At 38.5% G+C, this 27,174-nt stretch overlaps 1 protein-coding gene across 16 annotated transcripts in view; it reads left to right on the forward strand.

The window, feature by feature from the left end:
• The window catches only part of SGIP1 (SH3GL interacting endocytic adaptor 1), a 125,053-nt gene that overhangs the window by 10,118 nt on the left and 87,761 nt on the right, over nt 1-27,174 (forward strand). For all 16 annotated transcript variants that reach the window (XM_060689959.2, XM_060689961.2, XM_060689964.2 and 13 more), the window contains exon 2: nt 26,232-26,295. In XM_060689959.2, the coding sequence (XP_060545942.1) occupies nt 26,232-26,295 (64 nt within the window). The remainder of the gene's footprint in view (nt 1-26,231; nt 26,296-27,174) is intronic.

Consider the following 27,174-nt stretch of genomic DNA (forward strand, 5'->3'; position numbering starts at 1 on the left):
ATAGATGGATGAAAAGATGGATGGATGGATGGATGGATGGATGAATAAAGAGATAGACAGACACATATATACATACATTGTTTGTTGGGTAGACTTTTGAAAACATTTTCAATAAAGTACCCTGAACATTTTAAAATTATGGCAATCCATTTTTCAAATTCTTTTTAATAATATATTTAGATTTCATTGAATCTAACTGAATGCTGCTGCTGCTTGTTGTTGTTGTTAGTTGTGAAGTCATATCCATCCCCTTGCGACCCCATGGACAATGTTCCTCCAGGCCTTCCTGTCCTCTACCATCCTCTGGAGTCCATTTAAGCTCACACCGACTGCTTCAGTGACTCCATCCAGCCACCTTGTTCTCTGTCGTCCCCTTCTTCTTTTGCCCTCAATCTTTCCCAGCATTAAGCTCTTCTCCAGTGAGTCCTTCCTTCTCATTAGGTGACCAAAATATTTGAGTTTCATCTTCAGGATCTGGCCTTCTAAAGAGCAGTCAGGGTTGATCTCCTCTAGGACTGACCTGTTCGATCGCCTTGCAGTCCAAGGGACTCGCAGGAGTCTTCTCCAGCTCCATAGTTCAAAGGCCTCAATTCTTTGGCATGCTGCTGCTACTATCTATGAAATTCAATTAGAAATTGCGATCATACAATTTTTAGTATGTTGTTGATAATTTAGTTGGGTCTTTTTTTATAAAATGTATTTATTTATCAGACATATAGCTGCCTATTTTTTGCACCGCAACTGGGAGGCTTACAAACAACAATAAAAACTGCAAACAAGCAAGTAAAAAAAAAATTAAACTCCCAAAGGACACACCCTGCACCCACACATCCACACCAATTCTACAGAGCTCCAGCCTCACTGTACCCCCACTTGTAGGAAAACCCAGTTGTTCAACGCTTTCTAGAAGACTAAGAAGATAAGGCTCTCCCAGATCTCTGGGCTAAAGAGCGTTCCAAAATTTATACTTCACCTTAAGAGCTTTTCTGTATCAATCATTTCTTTGTGGGATGTCCTATTAGAATAGCCTCTCCTTGTGATTTAGTCTCCATATTGCAAGAAAGAGCATTTTTGATTAAAAGCAGCATTTGGTAGCACAGTTTCTTTTTTTTTTTCAATACTCTGAACCCAGAAGCAGTGGTTGTAGTTTTACAAAGGGGAGAACATTGCGTGGTTGTTTAAATGAATGGAACTCCTTAAAATAATTTATAAAGGTCTTCAAGACAAAAACATTGTCGCTTTGCTGCCAATGCCATGATGAATTCCATATATGAAGTCAGGGAGGAAGAAAGATTATTTCTTGCAAGTGCTGAAAGAGAAGTGTTGCATATGAAGTAAAAAACTCCTTTTGCTTTCTTCCTTAGCTTAACCTGTCCTCGTATTGAGATATGTCTCTGCCTGTCACTGTTGCTCTTTTTAGTTCCTCCATCTTTTATGCCCCCGAAGACATTATCCTTTGATTAATTATCCAATTTCCCCAACCACTTCAAGGGTGTCTTTCCTCCTTTCCTTCTTCTTCTTTTTATTTTACACACTGTAGAGTGCCCGGGATGTTTCTTAGTGCTACAGAATCATTGATATCCTTGTTTGAAAAGTTTATAGGCCATCTATAGTCAAAGGAGCCTCCAGACAGCAAGGAACAGATGGTGATTTGGTCTCTGCATGTGCCGATGATCCGTGCAACCCAGTAGCTCGATCCTTTTGGGCCATACAAAGTGGTTGCTTGGATGCATTTCAAAGTACAACAATTAATGCAGCTGTGCAGCGTGATGTCTACATCTGGCTATTTTATTTTGAGGGTAAAAGACAGACTCAAAAAAAAAAAAGGTACAAGGCAAATTGCATGTGAGGGCTAGACATGGCTTCAGTTATTATTGCTTCTAACTGGAAGCTGCCTGAATGAAACCTGTTTTGTCTTTCCAGAGGCCATTTTAGACAAGTAGAGGCATAATTCTAAACATTCCCACATCAAGAAGACATATCAAATATAGTCCCTAGAAAGTTAGAAGATCTTAGCCACTTCTCATCTAAAGTGGATAAGTTTCGTCTGTTTTTTGAGAGCCATATTTTACATAAACAAAAAACCCCATATGAAACTACTTATTAATAGGGCTAATGCAGAGCGTATATTTGCAGAGACTGGTACAGTATTTGCAGCTTTGCATAGATTCTGGGTCACAGGGAATCTTCTGAATAATTCAAGCACAAGGCCACTACTTTCCAGACATTTATGCTGTAGAGGGTTAGAGTGTAGAGCAGTGAAGGGTTAGGTAATGTGCCAACATCGGGGGCAGTTTTACTCAGTTGGGCCCAATTTGCACTAAGCAGTGTCAATAGGATTTATTTTAAAAAATGTAGCATTTGTACTGGTATACCGATGAGTTAAATTTAGAGCTGTGATCCAGGAAAGGAGTAATAAAACCCACACAAATACAACCTGACACAACAGACTGGTTTACATCATAATGGAGCAATATGTAATCACTTAAAAGGGGCTCCCAAGAGACCATTAAGGGCAGTTCCATATAAGGATTCAATGCTACTTTGAAAGCAACTCCAGACTTCTGTGATTCCACAAGTTCAGCTATGCTGAGAGGTGAGTGTGAGACTCAGTGGTCATGTAGTTAACACAAATCAACCATTTTATCAAAACGAGAGGTTGATGGAAACCCAGCCTCCAGCCCAAAAGAGAGCGTTATCCAGTGTCAGAGAAATGACACTGAGAGCATTTTATATTCAGTACAGCAGGGGTGTCAAACCGTGGGTCAAACGAGGCCCATTGGCCAGATCCAACCCACGGGGTGCTTAGATCTGGCCCATGGGGTTGCCCTGGAAACAGCGAAGGACCAGCCCGTGGTGCCTCTGCCAGAGAAAACAGAGCTCGGGAGGGTCATGTGTGGGCCTACTGGTAGAGGGTTGCAGGAGGCCATCCCAGCCGAAACTGGAGCTCAGGATTCCATTTTCACTGACAGAGAATTTGGACTGCCACAAGTGCCCCCCCAACATGAGTGATGTCAAGCTGGCCACACCCACCATGGCCATGCTGACCCCAGCCCCCCGAAGTCAAACACAACCCACATGTGGATCTCAATGAAATTGAGTTTGACATCCCTGCAGTACAGGACTCTGTTTTGATATACAGCAGTCATTGGAATTCTTTTAGAATAGCATTTTGCTTTTTAAAAAAGAAACCAATGAAGATCCTTATTAGGATCCTTATTCCTGCCTGTTGGTTTTGGTTCCAGTCAGGTTTGGCAGGGAGAAACTGGCCATAGGCCAATTTATCATCATTCTGGGTAGTTGTGGGCAATCTGTTCCCTCATCTGTAGGAACTCCTCACCTCTGGATCTCAGGTCTTTCAAGAGAAATGTGTTGTCTTTCTAGCTCTCCTTTATAGGAAGTGCTGTCATTTTCTTTGCAAAGAAATGCACAAAATCCAGGAAGAAAGGTCACAGAGGGAGAACAGATGTACCGTTGACAACCGTTCTGCACAGAGGGAGTTGAGGGCATTTATGTTATTTCAGGATGTCTGGAAACTCAGTTAGGCAGTAACTTTCTCCCTGCCTCCAGCATTTTAAAGCTGGTAACTTTGAAGATGGATTGCTTTAAATTAATATTTCAATTTTTGAGGTAGCCCTGACTCCATAATAACTTTTGGAGGCTTACCCTAAACATCTTTTGAAGGCCTAGAGAATGGAAGTGATGATGATGTGGAAAGATCTATAGTCTTCATGGTGGGTTTGCTGCGTGGACTGAAATTCTCTTTGCCTCTGCAGAGGAATGAAACTGATCCCCCTTCCAATTAGATAAGGAGAGTTTTGGTAAACTGAGGAGTATTTATTAGCCATTCACTTTTTCAGTCATAATAGACTTCTGAGACATCACTTCCCCACCACCTGGTTGCCATGGCGCTGTCAGAGATGCATTCACTGCAGTCAGTTAAAGAGGGAGATTTTATTCTCCTGTTTCCCAGAAAGATGGAGAAGATGGAGGCTACTGCTGATGACTCAAAGTCATTCCCTACTCTCTGAATACTGCAGATTCAGAGGGTAGTGGCATTTTTTACATGATCCTTGCAATCAAAAGTGCAGATGGAAGACTCAGCTGATGATATCTCATACGATACAAGGACTGCAGGGCTTCAGTGCAGCAATGCAAAGAAAGAAAATGATGGCTCATTATCTAATAGGAATGAACGTAAGTTCCAGATGGAGGGAGATGAAATTGATTATGCTTCTTAGGCTTCCAAAAGAAAAAAAAAAAGCCAAAGGAATTATTTTTCCCTCTTCTGTTCATTCATGTCCAATTCTCACAGACTGCCAGGATCCGTCATGTCCCTGCAGTTTTATTAGCAAGGATTTCCAGAAGTGGTTTGCCATTGCCTCCTCATTAGGGCTGAGAGAAAGTGACTGGCTCAAGGTCACTTGGGGGGTTTTCTGCCTAAGGCACGACTGGAACTCTCCAACTCCTAGTTTTTAGCCTGATACCTTAACCACTACACCAAACTGGCTTTCAAAGGAACCAATATATGTAGTAAACTCAATTGTATGATATCAACTAAATTCAGTGGTACATGCCATTTTTTTATGGAGGAAATAAGTATAAAGAATAGAAGGAACTCTAGAATAAGCAGCAAATTAAACATGAGCTAAACTTTTTGCAGCTTTTAAAACCATGGGATGCCATTTTGGTTTTCTTCCCTTCCTGGCTTTCTGGCTAGGATACTGATTTCTGTGGATCAGTGGCTGCAATCCAAATCAGAATTTCAGCCAAGTGATGCTTTGATTCTTGTTGTGTGTATAAAACTTATAATACTTTTTGAAGCTTTTCTTTTTAATTATTATTTCTAGAGCACTGAATTCTGTTAGTTCTAGTCCAGTGCCTGCAGCAGGATACCTAGATATACTAATATTAATAATAACACCATAACATCTGATGGTAGAGAGAGCTATGTTGCTTGTCATTAGTGATATTCAATAGCCACAGGGATCATTATACTTGTGTAATAGAGCTATAAGAGGTATGCTGTAAAAGGAAATAATCCTTTTTCTCGTAACAAAACCCTAATGTTTGAAACGTTTTAAATTTTGCTGTAAGATACTTAGTCCTGTATCTTAGAAGCATTGCCTGTGAGATGTGCTTCTAATATTTCTAGAATTGAATCAGCGAGGAAAAGCAAGGTATTGAATTAAAAAATCATTTCTAAGCCTCCATGCCTGGAATATGAAAGCACCATTTTTCTTGTGGGATTGATAAAAAAGCATTTAAGAACTCCTTCCCCCCCCCAGTTCATAAAGCTCTCAATCTTGCCTGTGTTGAATCATGTTTATCTTAGCCTCCTCACCAGGAAAATTTTCTCATCGAGGATAGCAGGAATGCCTTTATCTGACAGCTGCCAATCTAGTTATCCTGGGTTTTAAGCCTGTGCTTAAAACAAGGACCCGAAAAAAAGCCTCAAATTCAACATAGTGGAGCCATCTATTCTAATTAGTCAATGCAGTTTTACAATTGCTTCATGCGGTGAAGGAAGACATAGCCACTAAGGCTGCTTCTGAAACATTTATAGCTAGGCTGATTGATGATTTTAGCAATGTAGTAAAGCTTTCAAAAAAAAAAAAAAGGAAGAAAGGAAGAAAGAAAGAAAGAAAGAAAAAAGAAGCCAAAACATTGATTGATCACAGTCTATAGTACCAAATGGATTGTTCTAAATACATTCCTTAAACTGTCATGCAGGAGATATTTCAGCTGCAATTAATGGATCAACTCACAAGGATCCCATAATTAAAAAAACTTGTGTTTTTTAAAAAATCTTTCTCCTAAATTACTCAGGACCTGCACAATATCTTTAGTTTATCGTTTTTCTTAGAGCAAAGGATGCAATCTGTTTCACAGGCAATCTGAGGGGGAAGTTTAGGGATGTAAATAAAGAAAAAGGAACAGCCAGCGTGGTGAGTGAGGCCTGGAAATGTTCACTACGAGGAAAGGCTTTGGGGATCTCTAGCTTGGAATGAAGAATAGACTGGAGACATGCTAGAACAGTGTTTCTCAACCTTGGCATCTTGAAGAAGTGTGGATTTCAACTCCCAGAATTCCCCAGCCAGCCATGTTGGCAGACGAATCCTGGGAATTGAAGTTAACACATCTTCAAAATGCCTGGATGGAGAAATATTGTGCTAGAATCATAAAGCAATGGAAGAATTGGGTCATGTAGATAGCTGTTTCTCTCTCTTAGGTTTAGAACTCAGAGTCATTTGCTAAAACCAGTAAAGGAAGAATCAGGACTGGTATAAAAAAAAAACAGAACAGCTATTGTTTTTTAAAACCTTTTTGCTGATTCCAAGGAGGTTGGAAGGATTTTCTCGGGGAAGATTTGGATGTGGCCCAAAATACCTGAAACTAAATCTAGTATTTAGTGAAAGTATCAAGAAATCCAGAAGGAGACATTCCACCTTCCAGATTGGTTGATTTAGGAACTGTCTTTTAATGCAGCTTGCTTCCGATTTTTATTAAAAACACTTTTTATAGGTGTTGGAAGAAATATCCATCTGGGTTCAGTTCCAAGTGGGGAGAAAGACACTGGAAACATGGAGGCTGATTGGAAAGATGGTTTTATTGATGAAGAGGGCCACATGGATTTTAAGTCCTGGGCAGCTGAACACACGGAGTGGAGAGTGAGAGATATTTATGCCTTCTCTTGGGCCTTGCTTTGACCTTCCTGTTCCTGTGGCATGGGCAGGTATTCTATTGGTTGCAGACTCCCATGTGGAGTCATGTTTGTCTGAATCAATTGGTTGCAGACTCACATTTGGAGCAGGGGTGGGTTCTACTTACCTGTACTATCGGTTCTCAATGCGCCTACGCGCTCTTCTGTGCATGCACTGAAGCTTCTGTGCATGCGCAGATCACCTATGAGGACATCTGAATCAGTGGGCGGAACCTCCTGCCGGTTTTACTACCCGTTCTTGCGAACCGGTCCGAACCAGGGGCAACACAACCACTGATGTGGAGTCATGTTTGTCTGAATCAAGTTTGGTTGAACCTTGCTGGGTGATGCAATGAAGGGCAATTCCTACTGTGGCTGAATGGCTTTGCCCTGAAGGATAATCCCATCATCCTGGAGCCAAAGGTCTTTTGTTTTATAGATAAACTGGCACCAAAATATCTGCTGGTGGCAGGGAGCTGGGGCTGAGTTTCTGTCTCCAAGAACATGTTTCTCAATTTCTCATCCAGGGAAATATAATATTCTGCCTTTTTAATATTTCCTAAAATATTTCATTCTTCTAAGAGGGGTGGTGCTAACTTTCTTCATAGGCTTTAATCTAGTAATAAATCATAACTTGACAAAAAGCTGCTTTTGTCCCATAATCCCATAATAATGTATTGAAATATAATGGTTATAATATACTGTATCAGGGCATCCTTGAAAAATATTATTTATCAGAGCTACTTATTCCTTTTAAAATGTCTTAATTATTGGAGATCTGAATATGGCTTAGAGCCCAGGTACTTTTAAGACTGTATTTTCCTATATGAACATTCTTTTGGTCATGCCTATTTTCATGAAATAAAAGGAACAGAAACTGGAAGATATTGCTGTTCTAGACTCATAGGAAACTCCCTTCTTAGTGGGAAGACGTTGTGCATCTTTTCTAACAGTCTGCAAAATTACTGAAGACAGAACTTTCCTTAATAGCATTTGAATAGATTATTGTTCCTGTCTTTAATTTGTTTCATTTTGAATTAGTACTTAAAATAGATTTATTCCCTGAAATGTTATTTGGTTCTGTTTATTTTTCATTACTGCTAATATCCTTGTATTTTGTAACTTTGATTTGTTGTTGGTTGTTTATATTTATTTCTATTTAGTGCGGATTTTTTTAACCATTAGGGATGTTTCTGTTGATCGTTTCATAAACCACTGTAACTCTATGTCGATGCAGCAGTATTTATTTATTTATTTAGAAAATTTATATAGCCACCTACTCTCTCATTCAATACAAATAAACGAATCAACGAATGCATGAATATTTCAGGGCATGCTTCTATTTCCATGAGCCTGCCTGCAAACATAAGTAACTGAGGGGAAACCTTTTTCCGAATGCCATTATTTGTCCCAAAGTAGAATACAGTGGCTTATTATGGGACAGTCTCTAAACTGTTGGTTGTTTTCACTATGAGAAAGGCAACTAACTTCTATAAATAATACTTAATTTAAATATAACTTCTATAAATAATACTTAATTTAAATATACCTATTTAAATATAAATATTTAAATCTGATTTTGGCAGCTATTTCTGTTTTGCGGCAGTGATTTTTTTAGTTCTTTGCTGACAATAACCATTCTTCAGTCTGAGAGCTCTTTAGAATGGAATGAAGTGTAGAACATAATGTAAGAATGTATTATGTAAGGTGCCAAGGGTCTAAACCCTAACTGAAAGTAAAGCATTTTACATTTACATCTGACTCTGTCCTGAAGCTTCATTTGCTGTCTGTCGGATATATAAAGGTGTAACCAAAATAATTGGTGTCAGACCAGGAACGCACAGAAGTTGCCTAAAACTGATGTGACCAATCTTTAGGCAGTAATAGTATGTAACTTCACTATATAGGTTCTTTTTTGTTCCACATCAGAGGAAAGAGACCAAGCTAATAAACCCTGTCAGATCACCACTTCTGGCATTGCAAGAGACAAAACATTCTTAGCCAATTTGTCCCCTTGACTACTAGAGAATAGTAGTTAACTTTAACTTAAAAGAAAACATTTCACTGGATGTTGTAGTGTTTTCTTTATTAGCTATTATTTAAATCTGAAATTTTCAGGAACAATTCAGTTATGTTTTTCCTAGTTATTATCCTGGCCTGTTTGAATCATTGGGTATTTAATTACCTGTGATATGTACTATAATATCTTACGTCTTTATTAATTTACAGCCCATTGTCCATACTGAGAGCTTAAATAAATCTTAAAATAATAGCAAGGTTATTATTTTCATATAAACTGCAGGGTGAATGGAGAGGGTAAAGTGTCTAGGTAGATTGTTTAAGGAATATACCCAGAGAGCTGTGACATGTTTTTGTCAACTGATAATTATGCCCAGTTTTGTGAAGATATAATTAGATATTTGTAGATTACCTCATCCAGCAATAACTAGCTATTTGTAAACTATCCAAATATTAAAATTAGAGGCCAAATGTCAGAACTGAAAAGGAGAGACTAATGTTATGTTTCTCATATTTTCCCATGAATCCATTTCCCTTGCTTTATAATGGGACATTCCAGCTTCATTTGTCTAAAAGAGTTTTACAGAATTATATTTGTACATTTAGTTTGGTCAATGCCATCATATGTGAAGTGTTGAATCTTGTCAATTTGCTGCTGCTAGCCTGTTTCTAGCTTTAGAAACTTTAAAGCTTGGAACTTTTAAAGTCTAAAAGTTTTAGAACCTAGAGTTGTCTTCACCAAGATCCCTTCCTACAATACTTCAGATCCTAGGGGAGCTTGTGTACTCCTTTTATTCCACAAATCTCCACAAACCAAATTATTGACCACGGTCATCTTCACTGCTGTATTGATTGATACCAGATGTATGGATCAGCCAGTCCATGCTTCTGATGGCCAATAGGGAAACACACATCAAGATGCCTTCTCCCTTCCTTAAAACCTGCATTCAAAAAGAATGAATGGACACTACCTCTCCCAAGCACAGCTACAAATCTCAGTTCTCCAAACATTAATCCTGAATTCTAGAACAGGTTACTTGGCAAACATAGGATGTCTTGATTGATTTCTTTATTGCATGAAGCCATAGACAGATATGTCTATGCAGTAACATAACAGTAGGTTGGTAGGTAGTAGTCAGTATGGGTATGGGTATGCGTATGGGTATGGGTATGGGTGTGTCTTAGGGATGCGGTGGCTAAGATGTTGAGCTTGTCGATCGAAAGGTTGGCAGTTCAGCGGTTCAAATCCCTAGTGCCACGTAACAGAGTGAGCTCCCGTTACTTGTCCCAGCTTCTGCCAACCTAGCAGTTCGAAAGCACGTAAAAAATGCAAGTAGAAAAATAGGTACCACCTTTGGTGGGAAGGTAACAGCATTCCGTGCACTTTGGCATTGAGTCATGCCGGCCACATGACCACAGAGATGTCTTTGGACAGTGTTCTTCCAGCAATTCCTCTTGGGCTGCAGCTGACCTGGAAGTTATCAGCTCAGTTCTACACTGACAGCATAGAAACCCTGGCATACATCACCAAATAGGGTACCTCCTGCTTATATGAGAATACCTTCAGAAAAATTTGCCCTATTCTTCTAAATTTCTGATGTCATTCTAAGGCATCGAGTCTTCCTGACATTGAAAAAATTAGAGCATCAAATAATATTTTTCTTGTTATTGTAAGCAAGAGTTTATCATTGCTGTATTTATTTTTTCTTTAAATAAATTCAGACATAAAACTAGTAAATAAATAAGATTTTTTTTTACATTGGTGAAAATTTTATAGAAAACTTCTGAATATAAAGACAGATTAAGGAACCAAAGCCATTGTGTAAAACAAAGAGGTATTTAAAGAAATACAGTAACATAAAAGAAGCACAAGTTAATTTTTCTGATTCATTTTCAGACTGACAAGGTTTAATTTAAATTAGGGGTCTCCAACCTTGGCAACTTTAAGCCTGGCGGACTTCAACTCCCAGAATTCCTCAGCCAGCAAAGCAAAGCTGACTGAGGAATTCTGGGAGTTGAAATCCACCAGGCTTAAAATTGCCAAGGTTGGAGACCCCTGATTTAAAGGATATTACAGTCCCTACAGAAATGTGTTCACATATAAGTACTAGTTTATTTCACAATTATGTTTACTTTTTTTTGGTTTCCATTTGCCGTTTGACATGTATATTTGATACACTTCCCGCAAAATCTTATCTATATACAGAACTACTAAAATTATCATTCCTATGTAACCTATAACTGGGCAAAGCCATAGGGCAAAACTTTTTGAACCCAGTTACTCAAATGGGCTAATCTACAGAATGTGTCCAAAATCTAGGGACCATGATTCCCGTGGAATTGAAATTTGTTAAATTTTATAAAACATTTTATGATATAAACATTATCATAAAACAGTTTTATGACATAAGACAAAATGTCATAAAACATTTCCTGTGCTGATGTTTGACTGTGCTACCCAGTTCAGCATGGGCTAAACAGTTTATGGCATAATAGAAAATGTCACAAATGTTTCCTGTGTTGATATTTGTGCTACACAGTTCAACATGGGCTATTTTCACCCCAGCTTTTCCAGTGAAGGTAGTATATTGTCATTGTTGAAGCTCTGTCATTGTTGAAGACCTTGAGGAATCTGGTAAGAAATATCTCTGAAATGATGATCAGTGGGGCACAGATTGTCTAGTGAATATTAACAGTAAATCTCACTAAGTTCAATAAAACCTGGTAGAGACTATATCTGTATTTTATATCTTCAGATATTTACACAAAATACCGTAATGGTGCCTGCAAATAAAAAGGATTTGGATGCTAACTTAAAGGGGATAATAAACATTTTTAAAATGCTAAAATGGCAGTTTGTTCAAAGTTTTACACAGATGTTAATGTTGGTACTGAAGTGAATTTTCCTACAGAAGTTAACTTAGCACTATACAAAAATTCTTAGAACTTCTCTATAAGCTGGATGGGGTTAGCACCAAATATGGGTTTTTGCCCTTGGGTGGTCCAACTATATTACCGCAAATATGATTTTCTCTCATTAGTTTGAAGTGGATCATAGCATCATTAATTAACTGCCCAAATGGTCAGATCCTGGGTGTACTCAACTCATCAATGTCTTCTATGGGTTGCTACTCGAAGACAAAATATTCTTAGAATTCAGAGATTTGAAAAATCTATGTTCTTAATCGTTTCTAGCATTCTTTCTCACAGCTGTCAGGCAGATGGCTAGAATACTCCATAACAAGAAATAAATGGGTTATTCACTCAACAACATCTACCATTCAAAAGTATCATGCTTCCCCTGACGCTTCATATATGTGTATTAAGAAATAGTTTGGTGTAGTGGTTCAAAAACCTAGGACCATTAGATCTAGTTCTGCCTTAGTTACAAAGCCAGGGCTGAGTGACTGTGGGCAAATCACTTCCAAAAAAATGCAAGGATTTGTCTTCTCATTTAGTGTTTGGAGAGGAGGGCCATATTATCCATACTCTAAATCAGTGATGGCTAACCTTTTCGGCCGCACAACCTCTCCTATGTGTCTCGCCCTCCATGCATGCGTGTGTACCTCCTCTGCATGTGCCCTGCCCCCATGCATGTGTGCATGACCCCCCCGGTGTGTCCCGCCCCCATGAATGCATGTGCAACCCCCACATGCGCCCCCGCATGCTCTGACCTGACCCCTGTGCATGCGCACGCATCCCCCGCATGCACCCTGCCCCGTGCGCATGCATGGCAGAGACCTGAAAACCAGCTGGCCAACGGGAGATACATGCACAGGCACGGTGGAGCGCAGCTGGGGCAATGGTTCGCGTACCCGCAGAGACAGCTCTGTGTACCACCTGTGTGCCATAGGTTTGCCATCACGGCTCTAAATCATTTTATATACTTCTATATTACAGTATTCCCCACTTTATTCACCATATTTCTAGGCAAAAAAACCCAGAGTTGTAATCCTCCTACATATGGGGATAGTTCCAATCCTTGGATCACGGAGGAAAAGTCTGCTCTTTGATTTTCCAGGGTCAGCAGTGACACGTTGGCTGTTTGTGCTGTTTTTACAACATTAGAGTTCATTAGAGGGAATTGCTGGCCCTTTTGGTACATTTTTTTTTTAAACTGTGTGAAATTGACAAGAGTTCTGCTTTGTTGCTGTTAATTTTGTTTATTCCTAATCTTAAAGTAGCCACGCAAATTCTGTTAGAATTAATAGGGCTTGTTTGTTGCAAATAGCCTGACCTATTGATGAGCTGATACAATTAATTTCCTTATTATTAAGGCTTCTTTTGTTTTAATCTACCTAAATTGATGAATTGGTTGTCTAATTTTCCAGCTGACTAAATTTGGCTAGATCTTACCCATTGTTCTGAATGGCTGTCTCTTTCTGAAAATCCCCTTGGAATTCAGCTCAATGCACGATGACTACATAGTCATGTATATATTGTTTTCTCAAGGGTAGCTTCTGCTGAGATGCCTTTTTTTAAATCTAATCCGCAGCTTTGTGATTTCCTGGTGATTTTCCATCCAATCAGGTCTGAGCCTGCTTAGCATTTTTCAAGATCAGCCAAAGTCAGCTAGTTGCTGACCATTAACCATTTGGCCCAATAGGCCATATAGAAATAAGCAACAGCATAAACTGAAAAAGAACCACAGGCTAGTCTGGAAACCTTTAACTATATTTTAGATGACATCATAATTATTATCGATAAGTAGTGTAGACTTTTGTTTATTGTTGGTGATTTATTCGTGCTTCCGATCCTACCTTCCCTAGGTTTATTTGTGATGAACTAGCACCATTTCAAACTCTACCTCCAAATTGTAAAGCTGTGACTTTTCAAACTATATAAAGACTGGTGCTTTGCAACATGTACTTTAAAAATACCTAGTGTGTATGATATTTTCTGGAGGCTAAATAGCAGCTGGATTGCAATGTTCTCTGTTCGGTATTTATACTTCATAAATGAGTAAGAGGCTTAAGCCAGCAAAATGAATATTTTCAAATATTTAGAAAGTGGGTTTAAAGATGGATGTCCTTTCAGCAGCAATCTGTCTAACATTTAAAAGATGACATTCTTTGATTTGATTAAGTAATTTGGATGTCCATATACCGTAGGGACATACATGGTCTCTGTGCAAATGTATAGTATTACTTGTGTTTCAAATGAATAATCCTCAATCTGTAAGAAACATTATTATTAATCCAATGGACACAGTGGTCACTAAAAATTAATCCAGTGGACACAGTGGACACTAAAAATCTAAATATCAACATACATATTATAACTTATTTTTTGTTTGATTCTTGGCTGGCCTTAATTTAAAATGTTGTTTGATTTTATAAGGCACATCAGAGTAAATTAAAAAACAATTTTTCTCTGTGTTTAAACTGCTGCAGATGTAATATTTGATACTTACTTTGTTAGACAATTCTGAAAACTACAGACATTTCTCCAGCCAGTCTCCAGGAGTCCATGCTGACTCAAAAGAGAGAGGGAGGGAGGGAGAGAGAGGGGGGGGAGAATGAATATCTTACATCAGCAATTACATTTCAAAGTGATCCAGTCCTAGCCCCCCCTGCAATGTGGGGTACCCCAGGTCGTGGACCTTCCTCCTTTTTACACCACTCCCCTTTTGCTAGGGGAGGTTATCCTTCAGTATGCCTTTGCACAGATTTGTTAATGCACCAATTGCACCCTTTCCTGGACTGCTCACAATCCCTCATGCTGATGGAAGAGAATATTTGTGGCTCAGCATTGAAATGAAGGGTCTTTGGTGCTCTCTGAGCTTGGTTTTTTTCTTGCAATTATAATTTTACCCAAATTACATACCTTTATAAGTGTTAGTAGAGAGTGGGGTGTTTTTTTTGGGGGGGGGGTCATTTTATGTTCTAGTGGCTTGCCCTGCCAGTGTTCATGGGAATGGTCTTTGGTTAGGCTGTTTACTGTTAGCTTCTTTGGCAATTCCTTGATTGGGATATTATTCTTTATCGTTAATCTAACAGTAGTCTTTGTGTTAACATCTGCTTATCTGGGTATTAATTGCTGCTAAGGAGGTGTTCTGGTCTTTTTGTTCCCTTTTGGGTTTAGTGATTCTCTTTTGAATGGTATATAGATATTGTATATCTCTATGTGCCTATTGATAGACAATTTGTCAGAGGGCCAGGCTTCCAGGAATTCTCTAGCATTTTTGGACTTGCCTTGGTCTAGGATGGTCACAGTTTCCCATTAGTACTAATGTTCGGTTCTTCAGTTTATGAGTTAATAAGTTCAGCCGCATGCTCATCTTGGGAGAAAGATGTCATGTTCAGCTATGCTCTTTCAAGGCAGATTCAATGACCTAAAGAATATTTATATAATAATATAATATAATATTTTCCAACTCTGTGGTTCAATGATTCAATAGCCAATTCACTTTAAGCACAGTGCATATTAGCAGTGCAATGTGCAAAATAGTCACATTATAATACTGAGTAATTGAGTACATACACATGTTCTATATCTGGGGAAAAGAAAATGTGAGACTTTCCTTGCTCATTTATCAATAGACTGGCTTTGGGACTGAATCTTTCACAGCAAAACCGAGAAACTTCACAATAAATGGTCAAGATATTTCAGCTATTAAAGAAAAAGAAAAGCTGGAACAAAATGGCCCTTCCCAATATCTATCTAACAGCAATAGCAATAGCACTTAGACTTATATACTGCTTCTCAGTGCTTTACAGCCCTCTCTAAGCGGTTTACAGAGTTAGCATATTGCCCCCAATGATCTGGGTCCTCATTTTACCAACCTCGGAAGGATGGATGGCTAAGTCAACCTTGAGCCTGGTGAGATTCGGTCTGCCAAACTGCTGGCAGCCAGTGATAATCTGACAAAACTAATATTTCACACAGTTGTGCTTTTTCTCTTCTTTAGGAATTCCTAACATGCATATATTGGATCCAAGACATTTTAAGTATTTGATAAGTCCTGAAAGCTATTATTAGACTTCATTAAATCACTTATAGCTGTGATAACACGTTTCTTGTGATCTTGCAGCTGAGATAGTCTGTTCTCAGCCACCTCCAGTTTGGTAGTTAACAAAATTAATGATAATTTTAATTTGTTATTTATCCTTCTCTTCTCTATATGCACAGATTTTATAACTCTCTCATGGTTTGTGGCTGTCACCTTTGTGCCAGAGCTTTATTGGGAGTTATTTAAGGACTCAAAAATATATTCCATCGAATAAAATTTAGTACACTATTATTAATACATCTCCTGAAGTACAAGCCATTGCCTATCTGAGTAGACAACCATCTTGAATGAAAGTCAGCCTTTCATCTTTGTTGACTTTTTTATTTGTCAAATTTATATAACTGCCCATCTCACAAACAAGTGACTGGATAGCCTACAACTAGGCTAAAAAAACAAGTTAGCTAATAAATACCAAAGTTGTTACCATTATTTTAAAAAAACATTACAGGTGATAAAAAACAAAGCTAGAAGAGAAGAAATATTGGACGAAGGTATATTTATCCTACAGATAGTTCTTGACATGCAACTATTTGTTTAGTAACCATTTGAAATTACGATGGTGCTGAACAAAGGCACTTACAATCTGTACCCAAAGTTCTGCCACTGCAGTGCCCCATGACCACAAGATCACAATTTGGTGCTTGGCCTGCCCTTACACTACCTGTATAGGGGTACTTGACTTGCCCGCACTCACTTAACTTTCCCCCATCCTTCCCCTTGAGCCTATTTCCTGCTTGGCTGGGTTCCCACAGGGTTTACATCTGCTTCCTGTCCCACTGGTCCCACACCTTGAATCTCCTCACACCTTGCACCATCTACTTCTTCTGGAAATTGCTTTTCTGAAAAAGCGCCAAGTCCATCCACCAGGCAGCCTTCCTTTTACAGAAACTGTCTCATACCATCACAGATGTCGGTGTCATTTTGGAAGGATTTTTGAATTTTTTGGATTTTGAATTCTCAGATTGCAAGAATTGTGGCCACTTCCAAAATGGTGTCCGCTTCCGGGATACCACAAGTGTAGGAAGTCTGTACAGTGCATCGGCTGATTCTGTTTCATAATATGTGCCAGGTCATCCCTCTAATCAACAATTAAATCACAGATGAGGGAGGCTTTATTATAGACTAAGCTGACCTTGAGAAGCAGCATCTGAAACTCCCTGGAGTCTCTGAAAGTCTGATGACTGGGTACAGGGATTGAGATCAATGAGTTGGGACATGAAACTGATAGGAGACCTCAATCCTACATTCCCCCCCAAATGGCTCACCCCTTGCCTCCTGCCATATTTCCCCATGCCCATTGCCATTGTAATATCTTTGCCTACATCAGCCAAAGGCTACATTATCCTCCAATCCATGCCCCTCAATTTCTAAGGCGGGGGGTCCTCTTATAGTGCTCAGTGCCATCCATCTATCCCAGGAAACGGAAGCTAGGCACCCTGAGACCAGTAGTGGGATTCAAATCCCGGCACTACCAATTCACTATTGGTAACTCATGAACATGCAATGTTTCTGCACATGCACAGAGCACATGATTTCTAGGGGGGGCGGAGCCTCCCACCACCCCCACTACCAGTTCTCCTGAACCGGAGCGAACCAGGAGCAACCCACCACTGCCTGACACATTTCAGCTGCCTTGGCTCCCACTGCCATCAGGGTGCCCAGTGTCCATCTCCCCCACAGTACCCACACATACTCACACATAGACATATACAAATACATCACAGGAATACCCTTCCTATTACACTCACTAAGGGTTTCCTTCAGTCGTGAAATGTAAAATTTGTTACTACCGGTTCTGTGGGCATGGCTTGGTGGGGGGGGGGGGTAACATGACTGAGTGGGCATGGCCAACTTTTTTTTTTTAAACTTTTAAAACCATTTTTTCTGCAAACTCTTCGGCTGAAGAGGTTGTAAAAAAATGCTTTTAAAAGCCTCTGACGATCCCAGCTGACTTGCCTGATCAGCAGAGGCTTTTTTTCCATTTAAAAACATTTTTTCTACAACCTCTTCGGCTGAGGTTGTAGAAAAGGTTGTAGAAAAAATGCTTTTAAAAGTAAAAAAAACAGCCTCTGATGATCGCGCGGCTCAGCTGGGCATGGGCGGGGCAGGGATTTTTGCTACCGGTTCTCCGACCCACCCGCCTCCATCACTACTGGATCGGGTGATCCGGTCCGAACCGGAAACATTTCACCCCTGATTTCCTTCCAATTTACCTCCACCCAACCAATTTTCTCCTCTGGTCTCACCCAAAGGAGGGGGGGGTCACACAATTAAAGGCAGATGGAGTCACCTACCTACCTAACAGATGGAGTCACACCACATGTTCATCTCTTCTCTAGAGCTAATAGAGACAAAGGCAAGATGGACTCTGCAGGAGAAAGGTCTAACCACCTCATCTCTGCCTAGTCACCAATTTCCATAAACTCTAGCGTTCTGGTCAGTCTCTTCAGATGAAGGGTCGCACAAAGTCATATAGTCCATGTGAGTTGAGGCACTGACAGCAAAAAGGACACAAACCCAGAAAACATGACCCCAAACAGCCAGCACTGCAAATGAAGCCCATCTTCCAAGCCATTCCTTCAACCAGCACCAAGCCCACAATCACAATTTCATCCTCAGTGTCCCTAATCTATAGGCATGATAATGCAGCAAATGTGGCAGCACATCTCAGTAGCAAACATAGCCCCATTCACCAGCTTCTCCAGCTGAGGAAATCCAAATGCACATCCAATCAACCAATCCATAGCAGTCCACAGAGGTGCCAATGAAATCACTAAGGGGACCATCATTATGTCTATTGTGTTTCTCAGTCATCTATGTCATGGTTGTCCCAAAGATGTTTTTTTTTAAAGGGAACTTTTGAAGCGATCTCCAGTCAGAATTGAAGAAACTTAATTTAATTTAATTTAATTAATTCAATTTATATGCCGCCCCTCTCCGAAGACTCAGGGCGGCTCACAATACATTTTTAAAAATCATTACAAAAAAATTTTTAAAAATTAAAAACATTAAAAACTCATTCACGCCATTCATGGCTGGATCTGCCAGATCACAAGAGTGAGATCAACGGCCCCAGGCTGGCTGGAAAAGCCAGGTCTTCACCGCTTTTCGGAAGGCCAATATGGTGGGGATGGTCCAGACCTCAGGAGGTAACTGGTTCCAGAGAGCTGGGGCAGCCACAGAGAAGGCCCTCCCCCGCGGGCCCGCCAGCCAGCATTGTTTAGCTGACAGGACCCAGAGGAGACCAACTCTGTGGGATCTTACCGGTCGCTGGGAACTATGCGGCAGAAGGCGGTCTCGAAGATAACCTGGCCCTGAGCCATGTGGGGTTTTAAAGGTAATAACCAACACCTTGAATTGTGAATAACCAACACTTCTTGAATGAGAAACAAAATTTCTTCAAGGAAAAACAAAATCTAGTTGCCTTTTGCAAAAGCACTTTTAAGACTTGTCTTGGCTTCTGTTCTCCACCACCATGTTGCAATGTCCTGCGGTGCCACTGCTCTTATAAGAACAATTGTAAATGTGAACTAATTTAACATTGGGAGGTTTATACTTATTTGAATTGTGTTGTACAGTATCTTCTTCTTAAATCAGATGGATGAAATTTGATTGAAATGATATGCCCTATGGTGTATAATATCTTCACCAGTTTGAGCTGAGCTAAGGTTTGAATTGGAGACTTTGCAGCTCATAGTATATTCTACTCATCTGATAGAGAGCTATGAGTGCAAGCAACCTGTCAGCTTCCCAATCTAAGCCAGAGCAGGAAATCAATTCCACAGGAAGACTAAAACTACTCTTATTGAGATTGACTATACTAAAATAATCTTGCAAGTCTGATTGTGCTGCACCTCTTCCTCCTTTCATTGTTCAGTAAATCAGTAAATTAGGGAGATGTCTGCCTGAAATGTCATTTCGAAATGAATGAAATGTACCCTGGACTTAAAAATGATTTGGCCACTTCTGCCTTGGCAACAAACCCTGCATATCTGTATCAAAGTCACCTTCTCTACTGTCTACAATACCAGTATCTGAGGATACCAGACTGAGATCTAATACTGTGATATGCAACTATGAAGTCAGGTATTATTTTCCTTGGATAACTGTCTTTAAACAGCGATCATAAAAACTCTGGTTTACTTGATCAGAAAAAGGCAAAATTTCATATTCTTTAGTGAAAAATGTCTCAAGATGATTACTGGTGTATCCATCGTTGATCTTGCAAATATTTTACAAGATGAGTAGACTGTGTATACCTAGCGTAAGAAAATCTACAAAGCACTGCAGGAAAGATAAATTAATCCCGAAAAAGGCAATATATTTATTGATGGGGGAGGTAAGACAGTTATTTTATTTTATTTTAAAAATGAATGATTTGAACAGCATCTGCAGAGGGAAAGATAGAAAATTAAGAGATGCATCTTCTCCATCCCAAATTTCCCTGAACAGTTAGAGCTCTTCCAGAAAATTCAACTGCATGTCCGGACTTGAATCACAAGAGAGAAAGATAGTTTTCCGAGGGGAGAAAGAGTGTCCATATCTCATCTCTTACTCAGTAGTTGTGGAAACAATATAAGTATGCAAAAGGTGTGAAGAGATTTAATATATGTACTGTAAACAACTTTTATCGTTTCACTTGAATTTCATGAAATGTTTTCCTCTACCTCTAGCCTGAAATAATATGGAATAACTAATAAACTGATAATATAGTAAAAGAAAATAAACTGCCTATAAATTAGGATTTCTGTCCTAACCATTTCTGACTCTAAAGAAAAATATGGCAATATCAATCCATCAAGAGTGGGTGGCAAATCTCTGTTTGAGGGAGTTTTTGATCATTTCTTCTTCTTCTTCTTCTTCTTCTTCTTCTTCTTCTTCTTCTTCTTCTTCTTCTTCTTCTTCTTCTTCTTCTCCTTCTCCTTCTCCTTCTCCTTCTCCTTCTTCTTTTTCTTCTTCTTCCTCCTCCTCCTCTAAAATGTTGTAGTTAAGGGGTGGTTTTCTGATCACTTAAAAATAACAATTTATCACTTTTCTTTCAAATAATTCTCAGTCTAACAGTTTTCCTCTTATAAGTAAGTGAGAATCCATTGCAAACCGACCATCTGCCTTTATGGAAACATTTAGATGGTTATAATCAGTGGTGGGATTCAGCCAGTTCGCACCACTTCGGGAGAACCGGTTGTTAACTTTCTGAGCAGTTTGGCAAACTGGTTGTTGGAAGAAATCATTAGGGCAGAGAACCGGTTGTTAAATTACTTGAATCCCACCACTGGTTATAATATCTCACTATTGATGGTGTCTTTGACAACTTGGTGATATCAAAGAAAATATCTGATTAATTTGGAGGGAGTGTGATATCTGTGCTTAATTTGAATGTTCTATTGCAAATATGTTGTGTCTTTATTGTTTTTAATACCTTCAAGTCAATATTGACTTCTGGTGACTGCCTGGATCCCTGCAGTTCTGGCAAGACCTTGGAAGTGTCTGCTCTCTAGGTCTGAGAGAGAGAGTGATTGGCCCAAGGTTAACCAAGTGGCTTTGTGCCTATGGTGCTGTCTCCAGGTTTCTAGTCTGGTACCTTAATTACACCAAATTGGTTTTCATTATGTTTACTTACAATTCTGCATGACTCCAGATCTTGATATTTAAACTATTAGCCATCATCCATGGTTTCCAACATTCTAACTTAAATTTAGAGTTATGTATTTTCACTTTTAAGGCTACTGTCTCATGCCAGTATTTCTAAGCATTTTAGCATTAGTCCCCTCTATGTGACATCTGCAATTCTTTCTTGTAAATGAGTTCAGTAAAATATTAATGAGCATATCAAACTGCCATGCCAACCAATCAAATTGTTCTTCTGTCTCTGAAGATAATTGTCTCCTCTCCTTTTTCCCCCAACAACGAAATACATTGAAGAAGTCAGAAAAATACAAAGCATTGTTTGACTTCACACTAAATTTACACAAAATATTTTGTGTCATTCAAGTTCTGAAAATACTGGGAATGGTTTAAATACCTGGATTATATGCAATATCTGATGTAGTACCTTGTACAAAAAATAAAATATATTTAATTAATAGTAGTAAATGGTCCTATACATACCTACATTTTCCATCCTCTCCTTTCTAGTTTGCAGCAAAAGTTACTATTATACCTGAACGAGGGAACAATGATAAGAGTAACATGTTGCTTGTCACACAACCTAAGGAAGAATGAAATTGCACTGTAGATAAAAATGAAGGAGAAAAGAAAGAACACATGTGTTCAAAGCTCCAGAATTAATATAATTAATTTCTGTTTCCTGCTTATAGTTAACTGTGAATATTCAAAGATAATAACTATAATCAGTGTGCATTCAAGACCATAACACTTTCCGCTGGGGTTACAATATTTTTTCCATTATTATTTTGATAGACAGAATGGCATGGCACATAACCTTAGACTGCCATTTGGAATCAGAAATGATTGCACTAAAAAAATATTTTTTGATCTTTTTCAGACACCTAAGCTGAATGATCAGCATATACAGTAATATTTTCAAAGAGTGAAAAGCATCCAATATATATTGTCATCTTGTACAGTGGAAACAAAGATTGAACGCAGTGATTTTGATTCCTATGAAAGCTAATGAATCAACACAGAGCATAGTCTGCTCACTCCGATTTAATCTTTCAAAATGTACAGAACATGAAAATGTGTATAAATTCATATTATTAGTACTTTCTGTTAACATTATGTAACAAAGTGCAGCTCTTGATTATGTTAGTGGAAAGATTCTTCTAAAATTCCACTTTGTACTATGAAGCAAATTCCCCCACCAGCAGAGCTGACTGGGAAGTTTATATTTATTATTTATTTATTTATTGGTTCGATTTATATGCCTCCCTTTTCCGGAGACTTGGGGCGGCTTACAATACGTTATATTACTTTGTTTAATTTTAACTGTGGATGCTAATGTACTGTGTAGAAAACATGCATTTCTACCTATTCACACATCAATACCTTCTGCATAAAACAGAGAAGTACAGGCACTTCAATATGCTTTTAGACAATCACGTTTTATTTTAGAATATTCTGATTTAGTCATATATTTTACTTTTGGCTTCTTATTTATTTTCTTCCTAAACTACTTGTCCTATTGCAAAATTAGAATTGTCACTTAAGTATCCTTAGTGAAAGGAAGTAAAAGAAAAAGACCATTATTATATATTGGGTTTCTAATAGGAATTTATCATGCAACTGCAGTTAAAGTATCTCATATGAACTATGAGGCTGCCTTATATTTTAGATGTAATTATTATTGTTAATGTTATTCCTTCTAAATATGCGTAGTGACAAGTATGTTTATAAATACCTTTATTATACAGATAGTCCTTGACTTACAACCGTTCGTTTAGTGATCGGAGTTACAACTCCACTGAAAAAAAGAACTTATGACCATTTTTCACACTAGGACCATTGCAGCACCCCCACAGTCATGTGATAAAAATTCAGATGCTTGGCAACTGACTCATATTTATGACGGTTGCAATGTCCCAGGGCCATGTGATCACCTTTTGTGACCTTCTGACAAGTAAAGTCAATGGGGAAGCCAGATTCACTTAACAACTATGTTACTCACTTAACAATTGTAGTGATTCACTTAACAACTGTGGCAAGAAAGGTGGTAAAATGGGGCAAAGCTCACTTAACAAATGTTTCATTTAGCAACAGAAACATCGGGTTCTATTGTGGTTGTAAGTCGAGGATTATCTACCCAATTTCCCCAAAAATAAGACCCAACCGGAAAATAAATCCTAGCATGATTTTTCAGGATGCTTATAAGCCTTACCCCCAAAATAAGCCCCAGTTAATATTGTCAGCCAGATGGATGCATTTAGTACCGTATTTCCCCCAAAATAAGACCTAATCAGAAAATAAGCCCTAATGCACCTTTTGGAGCAAAAATTAATATAAGACCTGATCTTCTTTTCGGGGAAACATGGTACATAAGGTATAAAGACTCAGAACTGCTGTTGTTGGCTGCAATGAATAGCAAATTCCATAGCAGATTTAGATTTGACTCCTTATAATCTCTGATGTAGCCTATAGTTGGACGGAAAGAGTGTTCAAAATGTGTGTTTTAGTTTTATCTTTGCAGTAGCCTGGTCTGGTTACACAATGCCTAGGATATCAGATTTTCATTGCTTCCACTCTCAGTCCTTATGTATCTGTCCTTCTGATGACCCCTGTTGCCCCAGCAAACTAACACAGTTGTGCAGACTCTACTCTCTAAAGATACTTTCAGGAAACGAAGGTGTGTTTGTGTAGCAAGACAATCATTAGTTTGGCCTCTAGAGGTTAAATGGGTGGGTGTCACTGTAGCAACAAGTTGTGAGCTAGCTCTGCAAAGCTAAGAGAAGCTGTTTTGTTCTGGCTGATACAATGTTCATGTAAATGTGGGTAGGGATGTTTCAATGGAGGTTTTTATTTTCATCCAAGGATTGAAAAAAGGAGATGGATTGTACCACAGGGAAAACTGTATAGAATTGCTTGCAGCCCTAAAATAGGTGGAGACAGGTGCAATGCTTCTGTTCCCAGCATTGTATTGCAATGAAGGCAGTACTGATAGTAGCAATCAATAATATTTATTTGATCAGTGACCAGCAGAAATTTATAAGAACGAAAACAGAGTGAAGCAAGTAAATAACAATAATAATCCAACAAGTACCAGAATAAATCATACAATATAACATTTACTCCTCCGTTATTATGTTAATACAATTGTTACCTGGGTGATAAATCTAAAACATTGATAAGTGCAAAACAAAAATAGCAGTTGTATAGCCCTACAGTTTATTAGTTAAAATACTAAATAGATTTATAAGAAAATAACAAAATAACAATCTGCTGCAGGTTGTTTAAAAAACAATAATCTACCAAATTACAGGTCCATGAAGCAGCTTTTTAGCTGTAGAAGATTGTTGTGAGATCAGTGTCTTCTGTATTTAGTTTTTTTTACTTATTCTCATCCAGTTTGATAAAAAGAACTTTTTCATTTTTCTTTTTTTTCCAAAGAGAGTAAACATAACTTATTTACTTAATAACTAAAGGTGGACAACATACCTAATATTCTTCCTCTTCTTCTTTTCCCAACAACAACAACAACAACAACAATCCTGTGAAGTGGGTTGGGCTGAGAGAAGTCACCTGGCTCAAAGTCACTTAGTTGACTTTTACACCTAAGGCAGGACTAGAACTCACAGCGTCCTAGTTTTGAGGCCAGCACCTTCACCATTAGACCATATTGGCTCTTCTCCTGTGAGGGGAAGTTTTGGATGTGGTTCTCTTAAGCATTTAACAAATATAAGTAATGTACTTGGTAATATAATGTAATTTAATAAATATAAGAAATGTCAATCAAAACTGTTTGCTTTTATAATATGTGTGTGTGTGTGTGTGCACGTGTGAATTTATTAACGTAGAAAAGTATGACAGGAATACCAAAATAGCCTTGGTAGTACAGTGGTCTAAAGCACCCTGTTATTAAGACCAGCTGCCTGCAATTACTGCAGGTTCATATCTCGCCACGCTCAAGGTTGACTCAGCCTTCCATCCTTTCTAAGGTAGGTAAATTGAGGACCCAGTTGTGGGGGCAATAAGCTGACTTTGTATAAAATATACAAAAGGATGAAGGCTATTGCTTAGCTCATTGTAAGCCGCCCTAAGTCTCCGGAGAAGGGCGGCATATAAATCAAATAAAAAAAAAATAGCATTTTCTAAACAGCTTGTAAAAAAACATCAAAAATATATCTATAGATACATTTTTGATTTTTTTTTTATAAATGGCAAATTCCCTCAGCAGAGTAAATAAAACTAAAATAAAGTTTTTCGTTATAAAGCTTTTATAAAGTTATACATTTTTATTTATAAAAATAAAACTAAAATATTTAGTTTTATTTACTCTGCTGAGGGAATTTGCCATTTATAATTTAGTCCTAGACAGAGCCATCATTCACTTGTAATTGTCTATTAAGCCAGTAAAACTCAATAGTAAATCATATCAGAATTCCTTTTGTGTGAAAAAAGCCTTCTACATTCTATGCTTTAATTGAGCTATGTAATATAAAGTCCTCTATAATTCTTTATTTATTATATGACAATACTGTTTATTTTTAAAACACAACTCTCTATATGCTTCAGTAAGATTTAACTTCTAAGTATGTTGAATTGGATTGCCCACTAAGCCATCTGCAAGGGTCTCCAACCCCTGACCTGTGGATTGGCACCGGGCAGTGGGATGCCAAAAACCGGGCCGCGCAAACAAGCGAAGCCCCATCCGCGGGATGCAGTCAGCATGCGAAATCCCGCCTCCTCCAGTCCATGGAAAAACCTCTCTCCACAACAAGTGCCTGGTGCCCCAAAACTTGGGGACCACTGATCTACTGTATTACTTAGCCCAATTTAAAGCTGTCTGATGTAGTCCATTATTTTTTTCTCCTGTCTCCACAGGATTGAAAAAGCGTACAAGGAAAGCCTTTGGAATACGGAAGAAAGAAAAGGATACCGATTCCACGTAAGTATGTACTGTGAATTAACAGTCTGAAGAGTAAGATAGAGAGAGTTAGATTGAATCCAGTCCCACCCTTAAAACAGTGCCCTCTAATGAGATCTAAATGGTATGCCTTCCCTTTCGTGGTTCCTGGCCTCTGGAACAGTATGTATATATGTACTTGTACCCTGCCTTTATCATTTTTACAAAGAACCCTTGAGGATACAAATAAATAAATATAAATAAATAAAACTCAAGGCAGTGAGCATATCTAACATACCTTCCTTCTCTTACAGTATTTTCCCCACAACAATCCTGTCAGGTGGGTTGGGCTGAGAGAGAGTGACTGGCCCAAAGAACTCCAGTTGGCTTTCATGCCTAAGGCAGGACTTGAAATTGTGGTCTCCTGCTTTCTAGCTTGGTGCCTTCAACACTGAGCCAAGGTCCTGAGTTGGGAGTATGTCCCTTGATGGCAATTTTATTATGCCATGGATTATTTTAGTTATTTTAGTTGGTGCTGTTCTCATCTGTTTATCTAATACACCATATTTCCCTTTTTGTGATTCTGAATTTATTTTTAATTGTCATTCAAAATATTTTTTTAGTTGGGTGGGTGGCGTATAAATATGAATTGTAGACAAATACACAAATACATACTGTAAGTAGAGCTGTTTCATGAATGAGGCTGTTTTACATAAACAATGAAAGCACAGTTGCTCATTTATCTGGTTCCCAGATAGGATGACTATATTTTATCTAAATTGCCAAAGAGATGAAGCTTGCAAGTTTGATTGAAGTCATTCAACACTGTGAATATAGAGACATACTGAAGATAGAGGCCAAATTCTCAAAAAAGAAAGCTTTTCTGATGTCCGTGAAGAATTGTCTTGGATTTTCAGTTAT

This window comes from Pantherophis guttatus, chromosome 3 (genome assembly GCF_059756535.1).
Source record: "Pantherophis guttatus breed Tessera chromosome 3, ASM5975653v1, whole genome shotgun sequence".
Classification (NCBI taxonomy): Eukaryota; Metazoa; Chordata; class Lepidosauria; order Squamata; family Colubridae; genus Pantherophis; species Pantherophis guttatus.